Consider the following 25,719-nt stretch of genomic DNA (forward strand, 5'->3'; position numbering starts at 1 on the left):
AAATTTGATCCACATTTTATTGGGTTTAAACTTATTTTGGGCTTAAAAAATAATAAGCTTATTGTATTCCTCATCAAGGTCCATCTCACCTTGAAGCCCAAATTCATTAAGTGACGTGACATCCCAGTCAAATCCAAGACCAATGAGATGCCGCCATATGTACAAATGATATGAAAATCTCATTCAAATTCAACAACCAATCAAAAGGAGTCAAGTGGCAAAGTGACATGTTTCGGCCAATCACAAGCAACTAGGCCTACCCCACAACTATAAATAGGGGAATAACATAACATTCTAAAGGAAAGAAAATAAAAAGGACATTTCTTGCATTGGAGGAAGCTTCTGCATTGACTACACAGCACGAATTAACTACCGGAGTTCTGCCCGGAGATCAATTCGACAAGACGAAGTGCTGTCAGACAATTTCTGGAGATCCAAACACATTTCTAGGAGGCTCAAATCATCCTACATTCGAGAATCACGCTGCAAAGGCCCTCGAATCACCAAAAAACCTTAGGAGAGAAGAATTGAGAGAATAACGGAATTGTACCCGCAAAATTTATTTATATAAAATTATTCTTTTTGTTTATTTTATTTTTGCTTGCAGTTAATTGTTAACGTTAAAGAAAATTTGTTGCGAACAAATTGGCACGCCCAGTGGGACCAGTTCTGCTCTTTATCTCTTCCTCCTACAAGTCAAAGGAAATCACATATTCAACTACTACAATGGACTTCAGAAAAATCAATGAAGTTTTGTGCAAGAAGTCTATTACTGCCACGTCTACTGAGATCAAACTTGTTAGCCCCATCAATCGACGCAATCTCAACGCTTGTGCTTTGAATGGATCCCAATACTTCACCATTTTGGAGATGAAAAAAAGGAGAAAATCTCAAATTTCGGCAGTAACTTCAACCCCTGGGGGCAACTTTGCATCTATTTTATCAGATGAACCGTCTGAAACTGGCTGCAACTTTGGAGAATCTGAAGACTTAATGAATTCTCCAACTTCAACGAAAGTCAACACCTTCATGGTTGATGCAATTGACTTGGACGAGAAGTTTGCAATGATGGAACAAACCATTGAAACCTTGAAGAAGTCCGTTGATGAGAAAGATCATCAAATCGCCCAACTTATGAGCAAGTTAGATCTCTACAATCTTGGAGAGTCATATTATAATCTAACACCGCGAGAAAAAGTTGATAGTGAATCTCTCAACAAGACAAGTGACAATTACTGCGATGATCGATCCGCTTCAGTGGCTACTCTAACAGTTCAACAACTGCAAGATATGATTGCAAATACCATCAAGGCACAATATGACGGTCCGTCACAAAGTTTCATAGGATACTCAAAGTTGTATTCTAAGCGAATCGAGGGCTTACCGATGCCAATTGGATATCAACCGCCAAAGTTTCAGCAATTTGATAGAAAGGGAAATCCAAGGCAACACATCGCTTATTTCATTGAAACTTGTAGCAGTGCTGGTACACGTGACGATCTTCTTGTCAAGCAATTTGTTCGCTCCTTGAAAGGCAACGCTTTTGATTGGTACACAAACTTGGAGTCTGGATCAATTGATTGTTGGGAGCAACTAGAAAGTCAGTTCCTAAATCGTTTCTACAGTACCCGTCGTATGGTCAGCATGATGGAGTTGACAAACATAAGACAAAGTAAAGATGAGCCTGTACTGGATTACATAAATCGCTGGCGAACATTGAGCTTTGATTGCAAGGATCAACTTTCTGAAACTTTCGAAGTTGAAGTTTGCATTCAAGGGATGTGTTGGGGCCTTGTGTATATCCTCCAAGGAATTAAGCCTCGAACTTTTAAGGAATTAGCTACGCGCGCTCATGACATGGAGATAAGTATTGCAAGTCATAAAATGACATCACCTATTTTTTATCCTAGGAAGAAAGTCACGAAATTCAAAAAATCACTGAAAACCAAATTGGAGAATCTATGACGACAACTGTGAGTTTTACGAAGTCCCCTACAAGACAAAATTTAAAAAAGAAAGCTCCAAAGCAACAAATGCGAGAGATAAAAAATCAACCAACCTTGAAAGAGTTACAAGTAAGGGTATATTCTTTTCACGACTCTGATGTTCCTGAAATTCTTGACGCGTTATTAGCCAAAGAAGTCATTGAACTTCCTAAGTCAAAGCGACCCGAAAAATCAAACAAAGTCGATGATCCTAAATACTGCAAATTTCACCGCATTGTTGGTCATCACACCACAAAATGCTTCATCCTGAAGGAAAAGATCATGACATTAATGCAAGAGGGAAAGATCATCATTGATGAAGGCGATAAAGTTGACGCAAATCATGTTAGCGCCAAACTGCACCATATGAAAGGTTCAATTTCAAAAGCTCTACAAGCCATGCGCTCTGTGGAATCACCAAAAGTTGTAGAAATCATTATGCTACAATTTGGGAGCTTTGACCCATTTGGAGTTCCCGCCTTGAAGAAAACAACGGGAAAATCCATGCAAAATAACTCCTCCAATAGCAAGAAGGGTGATACTTGGACATCGATCACTTACAAAAAAAAGAAAATGTCAAAAGACTTCTAAACTCCAACTTCCAAAAGTTGACCCAAGATCAAGTGCAAATCTGCTTCAACCAATGGGGACAATAAATACCAAACTGAAGTGCAACAATACTCCATTACAAAGGGTTGGAAGGAAAGTTACATTACAAAAATTCCTCCCCAAAATGCTCCTCGACGCACGAGCCTAAACTGCAAGTCAAAGCGCTCCTTAAGGCACAAGCTTAAACTACATGTCACTCCTGGCCCACATGAGTCTAAACTATGAATGGATCTAAAAAAAAGGAAAATTATGAAGCTTGAATGCATATTTGGAGTCCTTTGAAGATGTCGTCTTAAAGCAAAAGGATTCGTCATTATCTCTCAAGCAATAAAGTCTTCTCGACAAGAAAAAGACTTGTGGTACTTTGAATATTGCTCTAGTCTGGCCTTTCACATATTGCGGAAGTGATGCGATCCAAAACTTGAAGTAGATGATGAAATTCATGAAGTATCCAAAATCTGAGGAGAAATAGAATATCACAAGATTTAGGCTGAACTTGAAAAAGTACCTGAGAAAATATAAATGTTATATGATGATGGATTTCACGCTTGACGTAGATCTGTGAGTCTACTTTCCAATGCAAAAAACGGAACCTGATTCCGATACTTCCACGTCAAGATATGGAATTTATCGTGACGCTGCGCAAACCTGAAATAACCAGCGAACCAAGATTAGAAGACTGTTTTTGGAGCAATATCTGGGATGATTCGGATGCAATCTAATTGTGGTTTTCGCGTGAGATGTAGCTCTGCAAGTTTAATTTCCAATGCAAAAAACGGAACCTGATTCCGATACTTCCACGTCAAGATATGGAATTTATCGTGACGCTGCGCAAAGTTGAAATAACCAGCGAACCAAGATTAGAAGACTATTTTTGGAGCAATATCTGGGACGATTCGGATGCAATTTAATTTTTGTTTCCCCGTAATACGTAGCTCTGTGAATCTACTTTCCAATGCAAAAAACGGAACCTGATTCCGATACTTCCACATCAAGATATGAAATTTATCGTGACGTTGCGCAAAGCTGAAATAACCAGCAAACCAAGATTAGAAGACTATTTTTGGAGCAATATCTAGGATGATTTGGAGGCAATCTGATTGCAATTCCCGCGCAAGATGTAGCTCTACGAGTTTAGTTTCTAACGCAAAACAAAATAGCTCCTGATTTTGATACTCCTACATCAAAATACGGAATTTATTGTGACGCTGCGCAAAACTGATAAAATAGGACATTGAATTCCATTTTTTATGAATCAAACAACTCATATTTTTGTTCTCCCATCGGAGAATAAATATTTTCGTGGACGTGTGCCTAGTACTTGCTCACCAAAGTCAGAAAAGGCTACTCCCCGTGTCAATATTATCAAGCTGGATGGCACCACGTACGTGCTCCTTGAAAAGAATGGGATGCTCTCACTCGAAGCCTCTTTATCGTCGAGCCCCACGAATAAGATGCACCACATGCTTGCTTTGCAACGATGGACGGCAGACACTCAGAACTTCATCATCACAAGGTCGCAAGAATGACACCAAGTACATGCTCACTGAAGCTAAAATGGAAAACTTTCAGCGTCGTCAAGGATAAAATCAGATAATTCCAAGTCACTTTCTTATCAACCAGTATGGAAGTAGTGCACTAAATGGTTCAACATCAATCATGTCGACTTTTTTGGTTTGACATCAAGACCATTTGCATAAACTTGCACAAAAAAATGAAGATGTAACACATTTACAGTGTTGACCGGATAAAGCTTCTCGGTTCTATACGGATTGATGCCAACTACGTGAAACTTCAATCTGGCGATAAGTGTCGGTACCAAACGCACAATGCTTCAATTTGACATGATCAACATTGGGAAAAACAAATACCTTTGAAATCACGAGAATGAAAACACATTCATGAGTACTTCAAGTCTCGCCGCCAAGTTTCGGCAAGCCTACACGTCGACCAACCTTGAAGTAGGGGGCATTTGTGGACACATAAAATTTATTGGATCAAATTCATATAAAATTTAAATTCGATCCACATTTTATTGGGTTTAAACTTATTTTGGGCTTAAAAAAATAATAAGCCTATTGTATTCCTCATCAAAGTCCATTTAATCTTTAAGCCCAAACTCATCAAGTGACGTGACATCCCAGTCAAATCCAAGACCAATGAAACGCCGCCACATGTACAAATGATGTCAAAATCTCATTCAAATTCAACAACCAGTCAAAAGGAGCCAAGTAGCAAAGTGACATGTTTCGGCCAATCACAAGCAACTAGGCCTACCCCTACAAATATAAATAGGGAAGTAACATAACATTCTAAAGGGAAGAAAAGAAAAAGGACATTCCTTGCATTGGAGGAAGCTTCTACATTGACTACACAGCACGAATTGACTAACAGAGTTCTGCCCAAAAATCAACTCGACAAGACGAAGTGCTGTCAGACAATTCCTGGAGATCCAAACACATTTTTAGGAGGCTCAAATCATCCTACACTCGAGAATCACGCTGCAAAGGCCCTTGAATTACGAAAAAAACTTAGGAGAGAAGAATCGAGAGAATAACGAAATTGTACCCGTAAAATTAATTTATATAAAATTATTCTTTTTGTTTATTTTATTTTTGTTTCTAGTTAATTTTCAGCGTTAACAAAAATTTGTTGCGAACAGAACCAAAGACCCTTTCAATAGCCAAATATGAATACCAACCTGTCCTCGTACCAGACATTTCGTTTTTTATCCTTTGAAGCCTACAACAGATCATACAGATCCTGAATGTGTTTAAATGCTTGCTTCAATAGAGTTCAGATGTCTAAATGAAAACTTCATGAAGTACAAGAACCGAGAATACAAAACAGAACAAGTACAATGGTCTCCCAAGTCATTCCGCCATCTTTATAATCAGACTACAGTACAAGGATCTCCCAAGTTCATTCTGCCATCTTTATAATCAGACCGACTTTCCAAAACTTTCCAATACAAACAAAATGGCCTTAAATGACCACAAGAAAAAAAAAAAAAAAAAAGAAGACTGACAGGGTCTATTGGAAACAACCAATTTAAACTCACCTTTGAGCTAAAGGTACAGTTTGCGTGCATTTTACCCTCCCCAGAGGGTGGCTATGTTGTAGCCAATAGAACTCATAATTGTAGAAGCACACCCCTCATTAAGGCCTTTCTTTTGTCCCTTTCGTTTCCATCCCAGCTGGTACTAGGGTTTATGTGGCAATGAAAATGGAGGGAAACTGATAGATAAATAAAAATTTCTTTCCTCAACAATCAAAAATAATTTACACGCTTTGTCAAACCAGTACAAGGAACACGGCCAATATTCATAGCAAGCCAAAAGGCAAATAATACAAGTTATGGCAAAGGGTACACATTTTAAGATATAAGCTGACATAATTTGAAAAATGAAAGCAACATTGACAAAATTTACAAGGACCTCAACGACGAATAAAGAGCTGAATGCTGTAGCCGGAAGGTAGAGAGACCTATTGAAGATATACAGGGACTCCATCAATCACTTGCAATTACCTGGGGCGCGACCAATAAGCCTGCACTGTTCCGGAAGCAAGGACGAAATCACTTGCTCGTTTACTGGGAAAAGTTCACCATCAATACCACAGCTACTGTTAGAGTGCTTCCCGGGCTTAACCTTTACTGCTTTAACCTGCATTTCATATAAATGAAGCTTAATTTGATTTCAGTGAGCACCCCAACAAAACCTCATTAAAGTTTATAAACCAGATTTTCTTTTTAAAAAAAAATGGGTTGGAGCAGTTTATCTTTGCATAGTAGATTAATGTTTTAAGAATATCCATACAGTAATGGCCTCCATCCAGACAGGGAAACCTGTATTAATTAATTAATGCTCTAAAAGAAACACACTGGCTTGTGGGAATGTGAAAGCATCTAAAATACGGTTGCTGCTTTACCTTGACATACTCCACGTATGGGAGGGAAAGGTGTCGGCCCATTTGCAGAAGCAAGAAGAACCTTATTAGCTTCAGTCTTCCACTTCCATGGACCAACAACAGATCTAACGTGTTATCATCAGGCTCTGCTTTTGGGGCCACAACCTGTGAACTTAAGCTTTGAACAGTTTTGCATGAATGATTGCATGCCAGGACACCAAGAAATTGACCTTTGGTAGTCACCCATTCTTCAACAGACTTCTGGACAATATCCTTCCGAACAGGATCTTCAGAATCGTCTGCTGGTCCAGGCAATTCAATAGGATTTTCCATATTCCAATGAGGTTCTGTGTCCCATCTTGGTTCTGTATCCCAAATTGGGCCAGGGTCTGACATTGTTGAAGAGATATCTTCTTTATCATTTGTAGTTGCATTTGCCCAAGAAGATCTAGTGGGATCATTTGCAGCAGTCAACCCAGTCCATCCTTTATCTGTTTTTGATTTGGACCTAGTCCTGGGCCAATTCGGGGTTGCTGAAAGTGGAAGCTGGGGATGGATAACTTCCGGTTCGGAAGTTGTGTTGCAACTTCGTCCAGCAGACAAGCGCTTAGATTTTGCATCAATGGCGCGCACATATTCTGATGGCTCAGTGCTACTACATGTAGTATCCATGTCTGCTCCAGACATTCTACTTGGGGTCATTATTGAATCAATACTTGATAAGCTAGAGGCTCTGGGAAGCCCTTCCTTGCTTGACCTTCTCATAATGTCTGTATACAATTCAGACATATCAATGACAGAAGCTTTTCCTTCTCCAGTTGCTTCTTTCACTGCTGGAAGATACTCCACTTCAAAATTGTACTTTGGTAAGCACATGAATTTGAGGAAGCCAGCGACAAAGTAGCGTAATGGACCAAACCGCTTCTGGTACTTCTCGGATAGTTCCAGCACTACAATAGATAATTGAAGTCAACTATCGGAAAATATATGCAGTTCAGATAAAAATATTATATGGTAAATACATAATTGACCTTCAGAATAAGGATTGCTAATGAATGCTAAAACCATTTGGGAAAGAAAACCTCTTATTGAGCATTAATCACAATGCACAGTCATGGGGAGTAATGTAAAGATGGTGGAGTAGAAAGGCAAGAGATAGAAAGTGTATTAATGATAAGATAGAGAAGACTCAAAGTGTCTATAGCTTTACTATTATGGATCCAAACAAGGAGCTTCATTTCAAAATAAGCACCAATCCCCAGGCAGCAAATTTTGAATTTATTTTATAATGCTATTTAGAACTCAACGAAACAGATACATCATATCAGTCGATACTTGCCTGCAACAAACTTTCGTTCCAGAAGAAACCAATAAATAAAATAATAAAGAGAACTCATTGGTTTTTGCAGTAACATGTTGGAGAAGAGAAAAGTGTCAATAAGACTCACCGTTTTAGAATAGGAAAAAGATTCCCAACTTAAAGGTAGATAGTATCATTTAATATGTACAACAACAACAAACCCAGTGTATTCCCACATAGTGAGGTCTGGGGAGGGTAAGATGTACGCAGTCCATACCTCTACCTCTAAAGAAGTAGAAAGGTTGTTTCCGATAGACCCCCGGCTCGAAACACGAAATACTATGTAATAACATTAAATTAAACAATTAAAACACAGAACAAACTAGTAGGTCGAAAGCTCAATAGAACAAACTCAAAAAAAGAAGAAGAAAAAAGAGCCTTGAGTCTTAAGCAAACACAAAACTAGAGATGCTTTCACGCAACCAAATTAATTTGTCATCTGGGACAAGTTCAGTGATAATTGTACATTTTGATTTGTTAATATATATTTAATAATAGTTCTGATCAAAGATTTCGGAATATAAATGAAACATCTAATATCAATCATCATGTTCTCGGGTTTACCAATTAAAAAAAGCATGTTCATGGGTGACGTGTCCCATACTTATCCAAAATATTTCCATTTACATATCTGACTCATTATCTTTTTTTTTTTTTTTTTTTTTTTTTGATGAAGTAAAGTTCCATTGCTGGAGATGCATAAAAGTTACAAAAGAGTAGCAGCAAAAGTAACTAAGAAGCTCCATCACAGACATTAAACTAAAGGAGCTAGCAAAGTTAAAAAAAGGGTATCTGGGGACTCCTTATCTTACACTACTCAAGTATCTGCATTCGTGCAGGTAACAACCAGAAATGTGTTCACATGACATGATTAATCTAAATAATAAAAGTTATTGTAGGGCATAAACATTAATAACTGCTAGGAGATAAAAGATAACCAATTACCATCGCTTACAAAGCCAAAGTAGGTGACAGTCGTTCCAAAGTGAATTCTACCACTTTGAACCCACTCAACAGCAAAAACATCTGTAGGTGTAAGCCCTCCCTGAAAACAAGAAATCGACACTATATATGAGGACTAGATGACATAACAGTAATGAAATATTTTAAACAATATTTCAGATATCTGGTTTTCTATTCATGCGTCTGTTTAATGGAGAATACTTGAACTTCAACTTTATTAGATTATTCAGGTTTCACTCGCGAAATTAATGCCTCTGAGTAATAGCATAAGAGGAGGATCTTTCTCTACTTAACCCAAAGCAAAAATAAAAGGAGGTATATAGAAAAGAAAGATTACACACAATATAAGAAACAATAAAGATTTTAAAATCCTGAGAAGATAATACGATAAACCTGGGAAAGACTATGGATCTAGAACAGACGAATAGAACCAGTCATCTAAAAGAAACTACCTGACCAAATAAAAGTTGTTCTTAACTTTGAGAAAGTTTTTTTAATAGTTATGAAGCAATAATTCTATTGATATATGGGAATTTTCTGTGGAAAAAGTGATATAACAATGCTGGTGGGAGGTGGCAAGTACCCGGTGGATTTAGTCGAGGTGCGCAAAAGCTAGGACCAAACACTATGGTTATCACCAAAAAAAAAAGTGGGATAAGCAAAGTAGAGAATCTAAGCAAAAGTGTGATTCTGTACAAATAGCATCCAACCATCTACTGCTACATGATTCTCATAAGTGCACCAAAAGTATACATTTGGTCAAGGAAACCCTAATTTGTATAAAAGATTCCACCCCTTCAAAAGCTTCCTATAATTTTCCCTCCAGATTGGGACCACTTCCCATCCATATTTCTCTTTCCTACTAAGAGCCCATTTGAGCGGCAACGGTAGTCCATTTTATGCCACATAAATTCAAAGAACAATAACTCACTACCTGACGGTAGCTTTTGTGAAGTTTTTGCCTCCATCCTAAACTTCCAATTATACTAATTTCAACCTTAATTACAAGCTACATATGCTGGTCTAAAATTCCATCACCGGTTTCAACTCAAGTTTGCAACTGAAAACGACAGTAGTACGAACTTTCAAGTTTCAACTCAAGCCATGCCTCCGAAAGTGAAATTTGCTAGAAGGTTGGCAAAAACAGGTGATACCAAAAGAGATAAAGCAGATATGGAGAACTATTCCATTGTTCATCTTATGGACAATATGGCTGGAGAAGAACAAAGCTTGCTTAGAAGGGCAGAGAACTCACATTTCTAAAATTAAGGATAGATGTTTACACTTAACAAAATTTGTATTTCTGTTTGAAGGTCGTTTAATAGATGGTTTGAACCAGTATATGGATTTATTGGATATGCTAGGATGCAGAGCGTAGTACGCTGTTTTTTGTTTTAAGTTGTTTTTGTTTCATTTCTTATACCATCTTGCTACCATTTAATAAAATTTCTACCTTATCAAGAAAAGATTAACTAGCAGAACGTAGCAGTACTTTCATTTGATGTTCATAACATCTTAAACCTTTTAGTTCTGTGATGCCTCCTACCCTTTTGCAAAGAGACAAAAGACGAGAAAGGGCATTACAGGGTAGAGCACTAGCCAAGACCCCGGAAGTATCTCTTAGGAAAGGTCACTACACAAGTCTCCATCATGCAAGATCTCAGTGATCACTATTCTCATTCATTTATGTTTCTGAGACATCATTATAAACATGATTAATTGGCATGAAGACGCACTAAAAAAAGATGAAACATACCTTGACAATTGCTATGGCAGCTGACACTGGATCTCTAACTCCAAGCACAGTCCAGACTAAAGAATTATCAGAACCAGCAGGAATGATTCCAATTGGAACCGAAATTGCTTCTTTCTGGTTATCCCTAGTGAGTAAACCATTTAAAACCTGAATCAAAAAAGCTACATTAAGCAAGTTTAACTGTCATAGGTGAAGTAAGCAAGATTAATTAACTCTGAACACAATTTTCAAATATCAACCAACAGATATTGGTACAGTTCACTTAGAATGACCAAGTTAGCATTTCATAAATTTTAAAAAAACAATAATAAAAGTCATCGTATTATCATCAGCAATGTCAAGAAACAATAGTAAATGTCATATTAAGACCATATCTCAAAAAATGTAAAAGTTCTATTTCAACACAAAATCAAAAACTACATATAGGGTGACTAAGAAGCTCAACAACAACAACATACCCAGTGTAATCCCGTGGGTGGAGTCTGGGGAAGGTAGAGTGTATGCAGACCTTACCCATACCTCGTGGAGGTAGAGTGGCTGTTCCAAAAGACCCTCCGCTCAAGTAATGACTAAGAAGCTCAAGAAAATATAAAATGAAAAAAGAGGCTGAGTGTAACAAAAAGAAAACTAAAAATGAGATAGGAAGAGGGGGGAAGTGGTCAATTGGTTTTGTAGCCCTTTTTGAATTTGTTTTAAGTTTTATGTCCTTTTCACTAGAGATATTTATTTTTATACATAAGAGATCTTTGCAGGGTCATTTTCTTCTATTTAAATTGTAAAGGGATAACTTCACCTATTTCCACAGCAAGAAAGCTAAAGGAAGATACAAAAACAAAAAGAATCTAGGACTCATCAAGCCGTGTATATATTTTGGTGCACAAATGATGGTCCGGCATGTAAATGATGATTGGTCAGATTCTCTATATTTTTTGTATAAAGGATCTTCCCCCTTTTGGCAATGACTTGACCAAAAAAACAAAAAGAAGCGAAATTCCAGTAGACAAATCTCAAAGAGAGACAATTCAGCTGAATTTCAAAAATTAAGGCTCTTATCAGCCTTTCTTATTCTTTAACCTTTTGTATGAGATCGGCCCCTCAGGTGAAACTGAGATACTCAATACCTAGAACCTGAGGTACTCAATACATACAATCCCGATACTTCATAAAAGAAGCACTATCTTAATAGAAAAGCATATGACCATAATTGACAGACCTTATAGTTTGTTTTACAGGGCACGGGAAATTATACTTTCACAAAGGCTGCTTCTATTCTAAAGAACAAAGAAGTGTAGTAAATCAAGCAACTCTGAGCATACCTAAACTATGCCACGACAGCTCTCTCAAATTAGGGCTACTCGAAAAACCTTTAGTAGCCTAGAAACTGATTTATTGATGCAAGTAACGAGACACGTTGAACTAAATAAGGAGTCATACAACCAGACACACTTGTCACTTGTGAAGCTCGAGAAAGAGAGACATAACTAACCTCATTCACTATTCCATCACCCCCTACACATATAATACCTGGACATTTTGCAAATAAGAAAATGTAAGAAAAAACAATGATGAAGATAATCTCAGACATCCAAAACTGGATAACAGAAAAGCTAGAAAGCATTGAAAGAGATACCATCAGGACATGTGCTGAAGTCTACTGTGCTAGCAAGCTTCCTGGCATGACCTGCAGATGTGGTTTTGACTACTTCCAACTTAAATCCAGCAAGCTGTTAATTCAACAGAAACAGAGCTAAAAATTGAGTCAACAAGAACGGCCAAGGACATCCCGTCTGAGATGATTTAGAGTACATATTTTATAGTGCTTATTCTTTAAAAACATGTTATCTCTAAAGACTTGAAACCTAAATATCCAGCAAAAAACATCTAAAAGCTTTTTGTAACGGTGCTTCTCTTTGGACATACTACATTATCAATGACAGAAGATTTGATTCCACGGTTTTAGAATTAGAATTAGAAAGGGAAAAAGATTTTGTAAGTTGAGACTATGCACTTCATAATTGAGAAGATGTGATTTGTTAAGAAATATTTGATGACAATTATCCCCCCGAAAAAAAGTTATTCAGATGACAACAATTGCATATATTAGTCTTTTTTTTTTTGGATAAGAAAAATCTGTATTAGTCTTCAGACATTTTGCAAGGTCTGTCAACCCCAATTAACTTGCGATGAGGATAATTGTTATCTATAGTTGTATTTTGCAAGTTTGGACAGTTGAGGAAGGGAGAAAACATAAAAGGCATATGGACAAGCGAAGTAGCAGCTATGCAATTGGATAAACATTACAAAGCAGAGAATAATGACCATAAGTAATATAGGGAGACAAATCAGATAGCGTGCTTATAGCAATGAACAAGCACCCCTTTCTAGCAGCAAGGATGGTGCTATTAGAGAAACGACTTAATTCATTTATACCAACAATATCAATCCCAGACAACCGTAACCACTATAACATTTATTACGCATTTAGATTTACTTTTTCAAAAAAAAATAAAAATTCATGCAATTGGAGATGCAAAGAAAAATGCCAGATAGACAAGAAGAGATTACAGTTCTATAGCACACCTTGAATATAGGTTCAACCTTGCGATGGAATACTTTACTGGAACGACCACGGCCAGACCTTGGGTTTAAAATGACAAGCATTTTAGGAGGATTTTTACATCGTACATATGACTCGGCAGGAAATTCATTAGTAACCATATCAGAAGCCTTCTTCTTTGATGACGCCAGAGGATGAGGCAATAAATTCACATAACACTGTTGATCTGCAAATGCATTTACCCATATAAGTGCTTCCTCGGATGTAGAAGCTAAGAAGCGAAAGTCCTTCTGACTTCTTCGAGTTTTTAGAAAACCTCTTCCCAGAGGATATGAATGGACGGTGAAATGCCGGAGTCCAGGACAGTGTGATACCTGTGGTATGTGCAGAAGCTACTGCTTAGCAAAACTCAAACGGAAGTGATACAAATTCTGACAAACCCATAATCCCTTAAAGAACCTTACCGAAATAACATCTCCTAGATGCAGCATACCAGAACCCCAAACCATAGCCTTGCTCGTAAGTTTGGCTTCAACAGCATCCTGGCTAGCAACCTCCTTTGAGGATTCTAACTCCGAATTTTTATGTGCCTTTCCCTTGTCCAAAACCAGCTTTCCAGAAAATACTTCATATCCAAGCAGGTCAGACTGCTCATCCCCAATGTCAATCCTATGCTCCTCATTTTTCTGTTTCTTAGGATCATTATTACTAAGTTCTCCACGTGTCTGAATCCTTCCTTTGCTCCGCTTTTCAGGGAAAACAACCGGAGACGAATGCTGCCCGGCTGTAATCTGGGAACACAAACCGAGACGTCGAAGAGACTGCTGAGTTGTAACTCTCAAAGAATTATTTTTAACAAGATTCCCACTCTTCTGCATATTTCTGCCAGCTGAGCAAAAGAGAGAGAATGCAATCGAACAATAACGGGTAGCTATAGTGCTAAGTGTATCAAGATCCAGAAAATAGCTAATTCAGGGCCTAAAATTCACATCCAGCAGAACGACCAAACCTGCATCATAATAATTCAAAATCACTAAACCATCACATGATAACATAGCAAAACAATGAAACCACACTCACCAGATCAAAATAACCACCCAATCGACTAAAATTATCAAGCCAAAAACTAACTGTAATCTCTTCAACAACAAAACCTACATATTAACGAACGCATTCACTTAATCACAACCAAACGCAAGCAGCACCATCACTATCCAGATCAAAGCAACCACCCAATCAACTAAATTATCAAGCCAAAGACTGACAATAATCTCTTCAACAAAAAAAACTACACATTTACAAACGCATTCACTCAATCACAACCAAATGCAAGCAGCACAATCACTCTCCAGATCAAAAACTACCAAAATTAATCCCCAAAAAAAGTGAAAAATGCCACCAAACCAATTCAAATTAACGAACCAGATATGCCTTTCGCCTCTCCACCTACCAAAACATGGAAACAAACAAAAAATAAAGTTAAAATAAAAAAACAATACCAACCTGATTGCTAGGGTTTTTGAGGTCAAAATCCAACGTTCTCAGGTACAATAATGAAAATCGGAAACCTCAATTGATGTTTGCAGTGAAAATCTCATCGGAGAAAAATGCGAATTGAGGTCGGCACGGCGGCGGCTCACGGAGGCGCCGATGAGGAGGAGGAGGAGAAATGACCCGATATTATAACACAGAGAAATGAAATGAGAAATCGCTTTTTCCGTCCACTTTCTCTCGTCTACCAAACATGAGCAAATTAAAAAAAGATATTCCTTTTCTCTTCCATAATAATGCTAAAAGTATTTTTCTCTATAGTGGGGGGTGATATTATTTGATAGTTTTAACGGATCTACTTTAGGCTTTTTCGCTTTAGGACATGGAAAATTATAATTTTCTAATAATTCGTTTGGGTGGTTGTTACATATTGTTGTAATATCATCATATTATATTATTTTTATAAATATAATATTTAAACAGATTGTATTATTATTTGTCATTAAATGATATCATATTTTAATTATATGAAAGACCAATATATGAGAAAAGTATAGTACAAGATAGAGATATTATAAAAAGTCATGGTAATAGATAAAATATGATTATAAGATACTCTAATGGGCAAAGATAAAATGTGGAAAAAAAATAAGATAACGATAATTGATCTATTACGTAAAACGGAACCTTTAGTCACTGCATAATAATGAATTTAAATTATATGATATAATAAAATTTAAGTTAACACAATATTATACAATAGGTAACACCCATCCAAACAAGCTGTAATTATCATTGTTATAGTTAAAATAATATTTTTGTGTTTCAATTTAATATCTTAATTTGATATTTTTTGCAGAGTATTAGGTACATGAAATGAAAGAGTAGTTAGTAGGTGCGTTGTGTAAGGTCAAGCTTTTGTTTTAAATGGAGTACTAATTCTTGGGGAGAGAATAAAATAGATAAAAAATTAATCTTTATTTTTTAAAAAAAAAAGTGATATTATTTGATAAAGGTTAAATAGAAACGGTGATGATTTGTTTTTCCAGAAATAAACATGTTTACAAGTTTTTTTTTTTAAAAAAAAAAAAGTGACATGTTCACATGCATGAGAAGAATATATTAAATTGAATGCGTTATAAATGAAAAACTTCAAAATATATTTTGGTTAAAATATTATAAATTAATATTCCTTTTGTTTACAGTCAATTACATCATTAATTTAGCACGAAATTTAAATTTCATTTGGTGAATATTATGTTATAGGAAGTTACCAAATATATATATGCATTCGTTGTTGAAAATTAGTCAAATAGTAGGGAAAAATATTAACATTGAGTTTTCGAAATACGCCAGTATTAGAATAATTTTGTTAAGAAAATAAGTATGTCAGACATTTCATGTTTATAAAATAAAGAGATTTTGTAATATATATATATATATATATATATATATATATATATATATTAAAAAATCAGATAAATATATATTGATTTATTTATGTGTATGTATGTTTCCTACTACTCTTTGCTTGTGTTTTTTTTTTTTTATGGTTTCCATCGCATGTTCGGTATCCGCATTGGAGTCCTAACTGATCCGGATCGCGTGTTGCATGACCCATTAAGATGGCAGTGCTCTCAACAAAATTTTTTTCATATCCAGGGTCGAACCCTTGACCTCTGTTAAGGGTGGAGCAGCCCTAATACAACCCATATTGATTTTGCCTATGGGTTGATTATTAGACATGAAATATCTAAACCAACATATATCTAATTGCAGATCAAGATGACGTTAACAATTCAACTCCATTAGATATTAGCAGCTCACTAGTTCGTATTTTCGTAACATAATTTTTGTACAACATCCCAATAGTTGAAAATGATTTTAAAAAAAAGTTGATTAAATTAAAAGAAATGATCCAAATCAATTATTTATAACTACGAGTCTCATTAGTATTCAGTAGTTTATGATTATTTTTCTTTATATGATAAAAAATAAATAAACCTTATGATTAATGAAAATTAATTTAATCTAAATATTCCTTATCAGCAATACGGAGTGTTTTAAATTTTAGTTCAAATAAATCTTAATTAACATGTTGAACATCTCGAACAAAGACTAAGAGATTTAGGTAAGAGATTCAAATTTATCCCGACTTTAGTACTGGAAATATTTTAATTATACCATTAATTACACAATGAGATCATTCATGTACCACTATCATGGGGCTTAGGGCACAGGTGACAAAAGAATTTTAAAATGAATTGTAGGTGACACAAGTCTTAATTATTAGTTGGAAGTAACAAAGTTTTAAAATAATCCACAATTTTTTAAATTTACACTTTGATTCCAATATATACCTAAAATAACGAAAAATGGAGGAAAAAAAGGCGTATTTCTCTCTCTTCTCATCCATTGTTGTTTTCTCTCTCTTAGTGATGTTTGTTGTTAATTGTTTCTGTTTGCTTTATTCATCATCTTCTGCTTCATCTTCTTCTTGTCGACCATTTGTTGTTGTTGTTGGTGGTGGTGGTACAACGCTACTGCTGCGATCTGACCAATTTTTTAGGTCAAATTTTGTTTACTACATCACTTTCCACTTTGGCATTACTTCATAGGTTACTTTGGTAAGTAAAATTATGATTTTTATTCGTATTTGTCATCTGGGTACACTTCTGTTTTTTCAACAATTGATAGAACCCCGATTATGAATCCCGCACAAGTGCCCACAATCTAAACAGATCAATCATCTAGTGCATCAGATGAGTAATCTGTTGCATCAGACTATTTATCTGTTGCATCATCGTATTATCAGTTGCATCAGACGTATCATCTGTTGTATCAGGATGTTTATCTGTTGCACCAGACTAATTATCTGTTGCATCAGAATGTTTATCTGTTGCACCGACTAATTATCTGTTGCAACGAATGATTAATCTATTTGAAACAACACAAATCAACCCCTGCCACAAACCTAACAGATAAATCTTGCTATTGCTATTGGATTCTAAATTATTCCTTTTTACGTCGAATCGTTGAAATGTTTGTTGAGAAGATAATAGACAGAATAAAAATTAAATATGGATTAAAACGTCAAATATCAAACATAATTTATTTATTAAACAAATAAAAATACATATAATAGACTAAAAGAAATATAATAGTCTAATTATTATTATTATCAGCATCATCATTGCCAGCCGGTCAATCTTCAATCGGAAGTAGCAAGGCCCTCCTCAGCCTGCGTATCTCACGGAGCATTCTTGATCTAACTCCTCCCAATTCCCATTGCAGATCACGAAGTTGATTCCGAAGTTCATTCACGGCGTCTTGCAGAAAAGCAACGTCCCACACTGGGTCAGCCATAATCTTATCTTCTAGAGTGTAATATGAAAGACGAGATGCAATAAACAAATAGAGTATGTATTTGAATGAACGATTAAGTAAGGACGGACCTATTTATAGAGGATTTAATTTGAATGAAAGGCAAAAAGATGCGACTATTCACCTCCATACATTAATTAAATTTTTGATTAACTGAAGAAAATAAATATTGTGATATAACTCATGACTTTTCAGATTATTATTATTAATTAGTCTTTCGAAGAACCGTTTTTATTGAGTTATGGCTACAGATTCTATATCTGTTGCATCAGATAACACATCTATGACAACAGATATATTATCTGTTCCAACAAATATAAAATATGTTGCATCAGATAACATATCTGTTGCAACATATAATCTAACTGTTCACTTCCATTTATTAATTACATTTTTTATTAATGTGAAAAGTAATGAATTAATTAAATTAAGAAATATTGTGATAAGTCATGACTTTTCATATTATTATTATTATTAATTAGTTTTTTCCAAGAAATGCTTTTATTGAGTCATGACTCGAGATAGGTTGCATCAGATAAATTATCTGTGACAACAGATATATCATCTGTTGCAATCATAGTAAACCTGTTGCATCAGATAATTTAATTGTTGCAACATATAATCTACTTTTTTTTTAAAAAAAATAACTATATCATCATATCATTAATCCAAATTTGCTTACTTTTTTATTTTATAAATTAAAAAAAATACCTTTTCAAATTCCTTAATAAAATAATAATCATTTTATTATATAATAAATAATTTTAAAAATAAATTAAAAAATAAAAATGGTGAAAAGTCACGACTAGTTATTAAAATTGTGGTTATAAATTGTGTTTATTATTTATTTCCGAAACATTTTTCATATTGAATAATCGGAACTCTGAGTCATGTCTTTCTCTTTTCACCCTCTTAATAACAACAATATCCCTTTTTGCTAGGTGCAACATATGATCGATCTGTCGTAGCAGATTAACCTCTAACTATTGACACAAATTGCTGATCAATTCCTACCACCAACCATCGATATGTTGAGAACAAGGAATAAACATAATGATTATTATTAAATACTAGATAAGAATTAAAAATTCAAAGTCGACAGCAAAATGAAATGAATGTTCATAGATTTTTGAATCCCTTGGGTAGATTTGATATACAAAAGGAAGAAAATAATCGCTAAAATAAAAAAATATTACCTAATTATTATTACTACTATTATTATTATTGCCAATCAGACATCTTTCATTCATCCGGTAGCCTTGTTCTGAAGTCAGCCAAATATCTCTCTGGAGTTCATCAATCAAACTGCCTTTCAAGTTCACGCAAGGACTTGATATGAATATTCTTGTACAAATCTTGATCATCCATATTTGTAAGGAGGGACCTATTTATAAATTATTGTGTCTCGAAAAGAAAAGAAAATTGCTTTAAAATAAATCTAACAGATGGGTAATCTGTTACAAAATATATTCTTTCTGTTAGATAACTTACAACATACTAGCAATCTTTTTGCAGCAGATGTATATATTTATTTGATTTCTGCAATAGGTTGATCACTATCGTAACAGATGTCTCCAATTGATTGACAATATAAACAGATGTGTCATCTGTTGCAACAAGCTAGTCATCTGTTTATTCAATTTAAGTCATAGATGGGCAAGGAAGAATAAGGTGCGTGCAGATGGATCCACTATCATATGTGTGGGAGTTAAGTATGTATTACTAATAAGGTTACCCGGACAACACACACAAAGTACAATGTTTTTGTGAATGCAGTTTGTAATCGATTAGGCATTGATTATTCAAATAAGATCCTGCATTGTTCCGTTAAGTTTGATGGGTTCAAAATTGATAAGGTTGAGGACCTCATGGAGATGGTGCAGATCCACTATCATATGTGTGGGAGTTAAGTATGTATTACTAATAAAGCTCGTGTTTATGCGTGTCAAGTTTTGAGAAGGGATCAATATTTGTCGTCACTGCAGAGAACCAATAGCGATTGGACTTAACTTTAAGTGTGCATTGGACCCTTAGAGGGCCCTCGAAGCCTTGCACTGCATCAAACAAGAATGGAAAACCAATATAGTTATTGCCCTGGCCAAAATTTATATGGTTGGGTTGCTCGCTCGGGTTGATGATTATATGCCAGAAGGTGAGATAGGAGAATGCTTTCGAGGAAAAATGGGTTGTTGATGGAAGACTATATCATCTGAGAGCTAATTGAAGAAGAGACACAAGGTAGAAAGTAACTTCTAACAAATATGGCTGATGGAATTATCTTAACAGATGCGAAATCTGAATTAAGTGCAAATATGAAAGTGTATCCGGTAAAGTAATTTCATCTGTTGTGTCTCTGAAAGAAAAATAATACAGATGGACACTTTGTTAGAGAGCTGCATGATCGGGATTATCACCTAGGTAGAAAATAGGAAAAGACCAACAAAGCAGCCTCACGGGCATCGAGGGTAGAAATGATGTTCAACAAGTTTAGAAAACTTACGCCAACAACAACTGTAGTGAAAATAAGAAAACTAAGTGAAGGCGGCAATTTTTGAATTTTAAATTTCATTCCTTCTTCTTGTTTGTGTTTCCGATAAGGTCCACTGCCGTTGACCTGATCAGAACCACAAACGAAACTGAAAGGCAAATAGAGTGTCATTGTTTCCTTAGCAATATGGTTATAATTGATTGTGTTTTCTTGCCTTGACATGCTTTCAACATTCCTTGGAGAAGATCATATGCTTGCTGTAGTATATGAATCCCGATAATTTCCAAGCTTGCCGCCAGCTTGTTGATTCTGTATTCAAGTTGGTTGTTACCATCTTTGAAGTTGGTAAGGAGTTCATCGTCTCTTGTGAGCTCGGTCAGGAACACTACCTTTAAAGTTGTGGCATTCTAGAAGCCCTTCAGAACACTTTCTCTTCATAAGCTTTAAAGGATACATAGAGGGTCGCTGTGTTTATTTTAGGTCAAAATATGTTGATGCACGTTGAAGATATGGTCCCAACAATTGAACAACACACTTTTATCGAGCATTGCTCCATGCATCTTGCTTAACCAATTTGATAAATTAGTAAGTATAGAGTTACGTAGAATGTGATTTAAACCGGCTCTACCATGCCTATCAAACGTTACGTAACTCCAAGATCATTACCCTATCAAAACAATATGCCCGAGTTAGTGCACATAGAAAAAAAGCCCAATCTGTCAGCCTTTCTGCTGATCACTCTTCTCCAATATAAATGACAAGATATCTGCTATGCAAAAGTCTACACCATCACCAGATATAATTGCCTGGGAACATATCTGGCGACGGTGTAGACTTTTGCATAACAGATATCTTGTCATCTATATTGGAGAAGAGCAATAGCAGAAAGGCTGAGAAATTGAGCTCGTTCGATTTGTGCACTAACTCGATCATATTTTTTTGATAGAGTAATGAGCTTAGAGTTACATAATGTTTGATAGGCTTGGTAGAGCTGGTTCAGATCACACGCTACATAACTCCATGCTTACTAATTTATCAAATTGGTTGAGCAATATGCATGGAGCAATGCTCGATAAAAGTGTGTTGTTCAACTTTTGGGACCACATCTTCAACGTGCATCAATACATTTTGACCTAAAACAAACACAGAGACCCTCCATGTATCCTTTAAGGCTTCTGAAGAAAGTGTTCTAAGGGCTTCTAGAATGCCACAACTTTGAAGGTAGTGTTCCTGATCAAGCTCACAAGAGACGAGGAACTTTTTACTAACTTCGAAGAGGGCAACGACCAGCTTGAATACAGAATCAACAAGCTGGAGACAAGCTTGAAAATTATCGGGATTCACATACTACAGCAAACATCTAATCTTTTCCAAGGAATGTTGAAAGCATGTCAAGGCAAGAAAACACAATCAATTATAACCATATTGCTAAGGAAGCAATGATACTCTATTTGCCTTTCAATCTCGTTTGTGGTTTCGATCAGGTCAACAGTGGACCTGATCAGAAACACAAACAAGAAGGCATGGGATGAAATTTAAAATTCAAAAATTTGCCGCCTTCGCTTAGATTCCTTAATTTAACTGCAGTTGCTGTTGGCATAAATTTTTTAGACTTGCTATAAATTATTTCTACCCTCGATGCCCGTGAGGGTTCTTTGTTGGTCTTCTCTGATTTTCTATCTAGGTGATAATCCTGACCACACAGCTCCCTAGCAAAGTGTCCATCTGTATTATTTTTCTTTCAGAGACACAACAAATGAAATTACATTATCGGATACACTTTCATATTTGCACTTGATTCAGATCTTGTATCTGTTAACATAATTCCACCGGCCAGATTCATTAGAAGTTACTTTTTACCCTATGTCTCTTCTTCAATTAGCTCTCAGATGATATAGTCTTCAATCAACCAGCCATTTTCCTTCGAAAGCATTCTCCTACCGCACATTCTGTCATAAAATCATCACCCCAAGCGAGCAACCCAGCCATATAAATTTTGGCCAGGGCAATAAATATATTAATTTTCCATTCTTATTAGATGCAGCGCTAAGCTTGGCCCTCTAAGGATCTAATGCACCCTAAAAGTTAGTCTAATTGCTATTGAATCTCTTTACAATGACACAAAAATTAGATCCTTTCACAATGCTTGACAAATAAACATGAGCAACAACCGACATTAAATCTTAACAGGCTATCAGAACCATATTCATGGTCCCTCAGCCTTATCAGTTCGGACCTATCAAACTTAACTATAAAATTGCAGACATCTTGTTTGAATGATCTATGACTAATAGGTAAAAACATTATTCACAAAATCAGTGCACTCTATGTGTGTTTCCACAATAACATTATCAGTAATACATACCTCCCACATATGAAGTGGTTCCATCTACAAGAAGTTTATTCCTCCGATGCTATCTTTACTATAGCCTCTTAAGATAGTCCGTCAAAAGTTGATCAACTGTCAGTTCCTTATATCTACAAAGAAGAGAAAAAAATTAATGTCACAAAAAGAACATTGTCCATCTGTTGCATCAGATATGGAGTCTGTTGCAATAGATGTGGAGTCTGTTGCAATAGATATGGAGTCTGTTGCAACAGATGTAGAGTCTGTATCAATAGATGTAGAGTCTGTATCAACAGATGTGGAGTCTGTTACAACAAATGTGGAGTCTGTTGCAACGGATGTGGAGTCTGTTGCAACGGATGTGGAGTCTGTTGGAATACATCAAACCAGCCTTTCTGGTGGTTTTATTTATTCCAACAGTTTCTCCATCTGTTGCAACATCAATAATAACATAAACGTCAACAAAAAAGAAATAACATTTGTTCCAACAACATCATCAACAACAAAGAAGCAACATCCTTTGTTCCAGAACCATCAACAACACCATAAGTTCCAATAACGCCCACCCCACCAACAACATCAATAACTGCATCAATATTAATGAAACAAACAAAATACATACAAAAAAAATGATACTGCCAACAAGGCTTTTAAACTTCTCCCAACAGATGACTTTTTTCTCATATTGTAATAAAAATTCTTAGATTGTTTATTCAACACTTACAAGTTCCTTAAAATATTCAACACTTACAAGTTCCTTAAAATTTTTTTAATAAATATGATATGGGTAAATAGTAATTAAATAAAAAAATAAATATAAATAACATACAAAGAAGAAGATGAGAATGAAAGAGTAATAATGAACCATACCTTAATATCAAAATGGGGATCAAAACAAAAATTTAAGTCGAGGAAAGATATGGATAGGTTTAGATCCGAAAAGATCTTTATGAGAAGAGAAGAGAAAAGAGAGAAAAAAGGTTGTGACCCTAAAGAGGGAAGAGAAAAAGATGAGAGTTGAATAAAATAAACTGCAGCTGAAGGAAGAGATGAGATAATTTCTATAGATGTATTGTGTAGGTGAACTGGTGGTTTTCAATATTCATTAATTTCATTAATAATTTGAGGGGCACGAGGAAGACTAAAACTGCTGACATTGAAAAGACAAGACAAGAATGCTCAATAAACTCATTGTTGAGATATCCAAGAAATATTTTTTACCACCTTTAGTAGTAAGTATTAATATTTAATATTATCTACTCGGACCAGAAACTTCTTGCTTTAAAATTAAAAGAGATAAAAAGATTTTCAAACAAATATGTCATCTGTTGCAACATATATAAATATCTGTTTAGAAATCCGAATAGCTCAGTCATCTATTACAACAGATATAAATATCTGTTTAAAAATTCCAAAAGCTCAGTCATCTGTGACAACAGATGAAAATGTTCATTTGATAATTAATAAAATCAAATATGTCATCTGTTATAACAGATATAAATATTTTTTTGAAAATTTTCAACAGCTCAGTCATCTGTCACAACAGATACAAATATCTATTTGATAATTAAATCAGATATGTCATCTGTTGCAATATATATGTACCTATTTGAAAATTTTTAATAGCTTAGTCGTTTGTTGTAACAGATTTTATAGCAATTGATTTAGGTGGAACTAGGAATGAATGAATGAGCTCGAATCCAATCGAGTCTTTGCAATTGCATGGTATTGGTATTGCGTTTATACCGACCCGAGTCGTCGATCGATCACTCTGAGTTGAAATGAGTTCTCATCAACTCAATGTTAGGATAGAGATAGTACCTAAGTCGATTTAGGTGAAACTAGGGATAAATGAGTGAGCTCGCAGGGTGAACTACAAATCCAATCGAGTTTTTGCAATTGTATGGCGTTGGTATTGCATTCATACTGACCTGAGTCGTCGATCGATCACTCTGAGTTGAAATGAGTTCTCATCAACTCAATGTTAGGCTAGTGATAGTACCTAAGTTGATTTATGAGTGAGCTCGCAGGGTCAACTACAAATCCAATCGAGTCTTTGCAGTTGCATGGCATTGGTATTACGTTCATACCGACCCGAGTCGTCGATCGATCACTCTGAGTTGAAATGAGTTCTCCTCAACTCAATGTTAGGATAATGATAGTACCTAATTTGATTTAGGTGGAACTAGGGATGAATGAGTAAGCTCATAGGGTCAACTACAAATCGAATCGAGTCTTTGCAATTGTATGGCGTTGGTATTGAGTTCATCCCGGCACGAGTCGTCGATCGATCACTCTGAGTTAAAATGAGTTTTTATCAACTCAATGTTAGGATAGTGATAGTACCTAAGTTGATTTGGGTGGAACTAGGGATGAATGAGTGAACTCGCAGGGTCAACTACAAATCCAATTGAGTATTTGCAATTGTATGGCGTTGGTATTGCATTCATACCGACCCGAGTCATCGATCGATCACTCTGAGTTGAAATGAGTTCTCATCAACTCAATGTTAGGATAGTGATAGTACCTAAGTTGATTTAGGTAGAACTAGGGATGAATGAATGAGCTCGCAGGGTCAACTACAAATCTAATCAAGTCTTTGCAATTGCATGGCACTGGTATTGAGTTTATCCCGACCCGAGTCATCGATCGATCACTCTGAGTAGAAATGAGTTCTCATCAACTCAATATTTTAAAAACTATATCTTTTAAAAATTTTAAAATTAATTAAGATCAATTCAGACCAAATTAGTAATTTCAAAACTTGTCATTATTTTTCAAAATTACAAATCAACCCATACAAATCATTCATTTGTGCGAAAAACTTTTCATTTCAAATCTTAAGTTCTCGCTCTTCTCTCTCTCTTTCT

The 25,719-nt window shown here is 35.5% G+C and overlaps 1 protein-coding gene across 1 annotated transcript; it reads right to left on the minus strand.

Annotated features, from left to right (window-relative positions):
• Positions 1 to 5,839: 5,839 nt before the first annotated feature.
• LOC107856816 (sphingoid long-chain bases kinase 1) lies at positions 5,840 to 14,944 on the minus strand. The gene is made up of 9 exons (XM_016701785.2): positions 14,643 to 14,944; positions 13,604 to 14,148; positions 13,163 to 13,513; positions 12,213 to 12,306; positions 12,069 to 12,106; positions 10,583 to 10,729; positions 8,809 to 8,908; positions 6,525 to 7,453; positions 5,840 to 6,259 (listed from the first exon to the last, which is right to left on the minus strand). Exons 2-9 carry the CDS (start codon positions 14,015 to 14,017, stop codon positions 6,110 to 6,112), a joined length of 2,223 nt encoding a protein of 740 aa, XP_016557271.2. The 5' UTR covers positions 14,018 to 14,148; positions 14,643 to 14,944; the 3' UTR covers positions 5,840 to 6,109.
• Between the last annotated feature and the right edge of the window lie 10,775 nt (positions 14,945 to 25,719).

This window comes from Capsicum annuum, chromosome 8, assembly GCF_002878395.1.
Source record: "Capsicum annuum cultivar UCD-10X-F1 chromosome 8, UCD10Xv1.1, whole genome shotgun sequence".
NCBI classification, from domain to species: domain Eukaryota; kingdom Viridiplantae; phylum Streptophyta; class Magnoliopsida; order Solanales; family Solanaceae; genus Capsicum; species Capsicum annuum.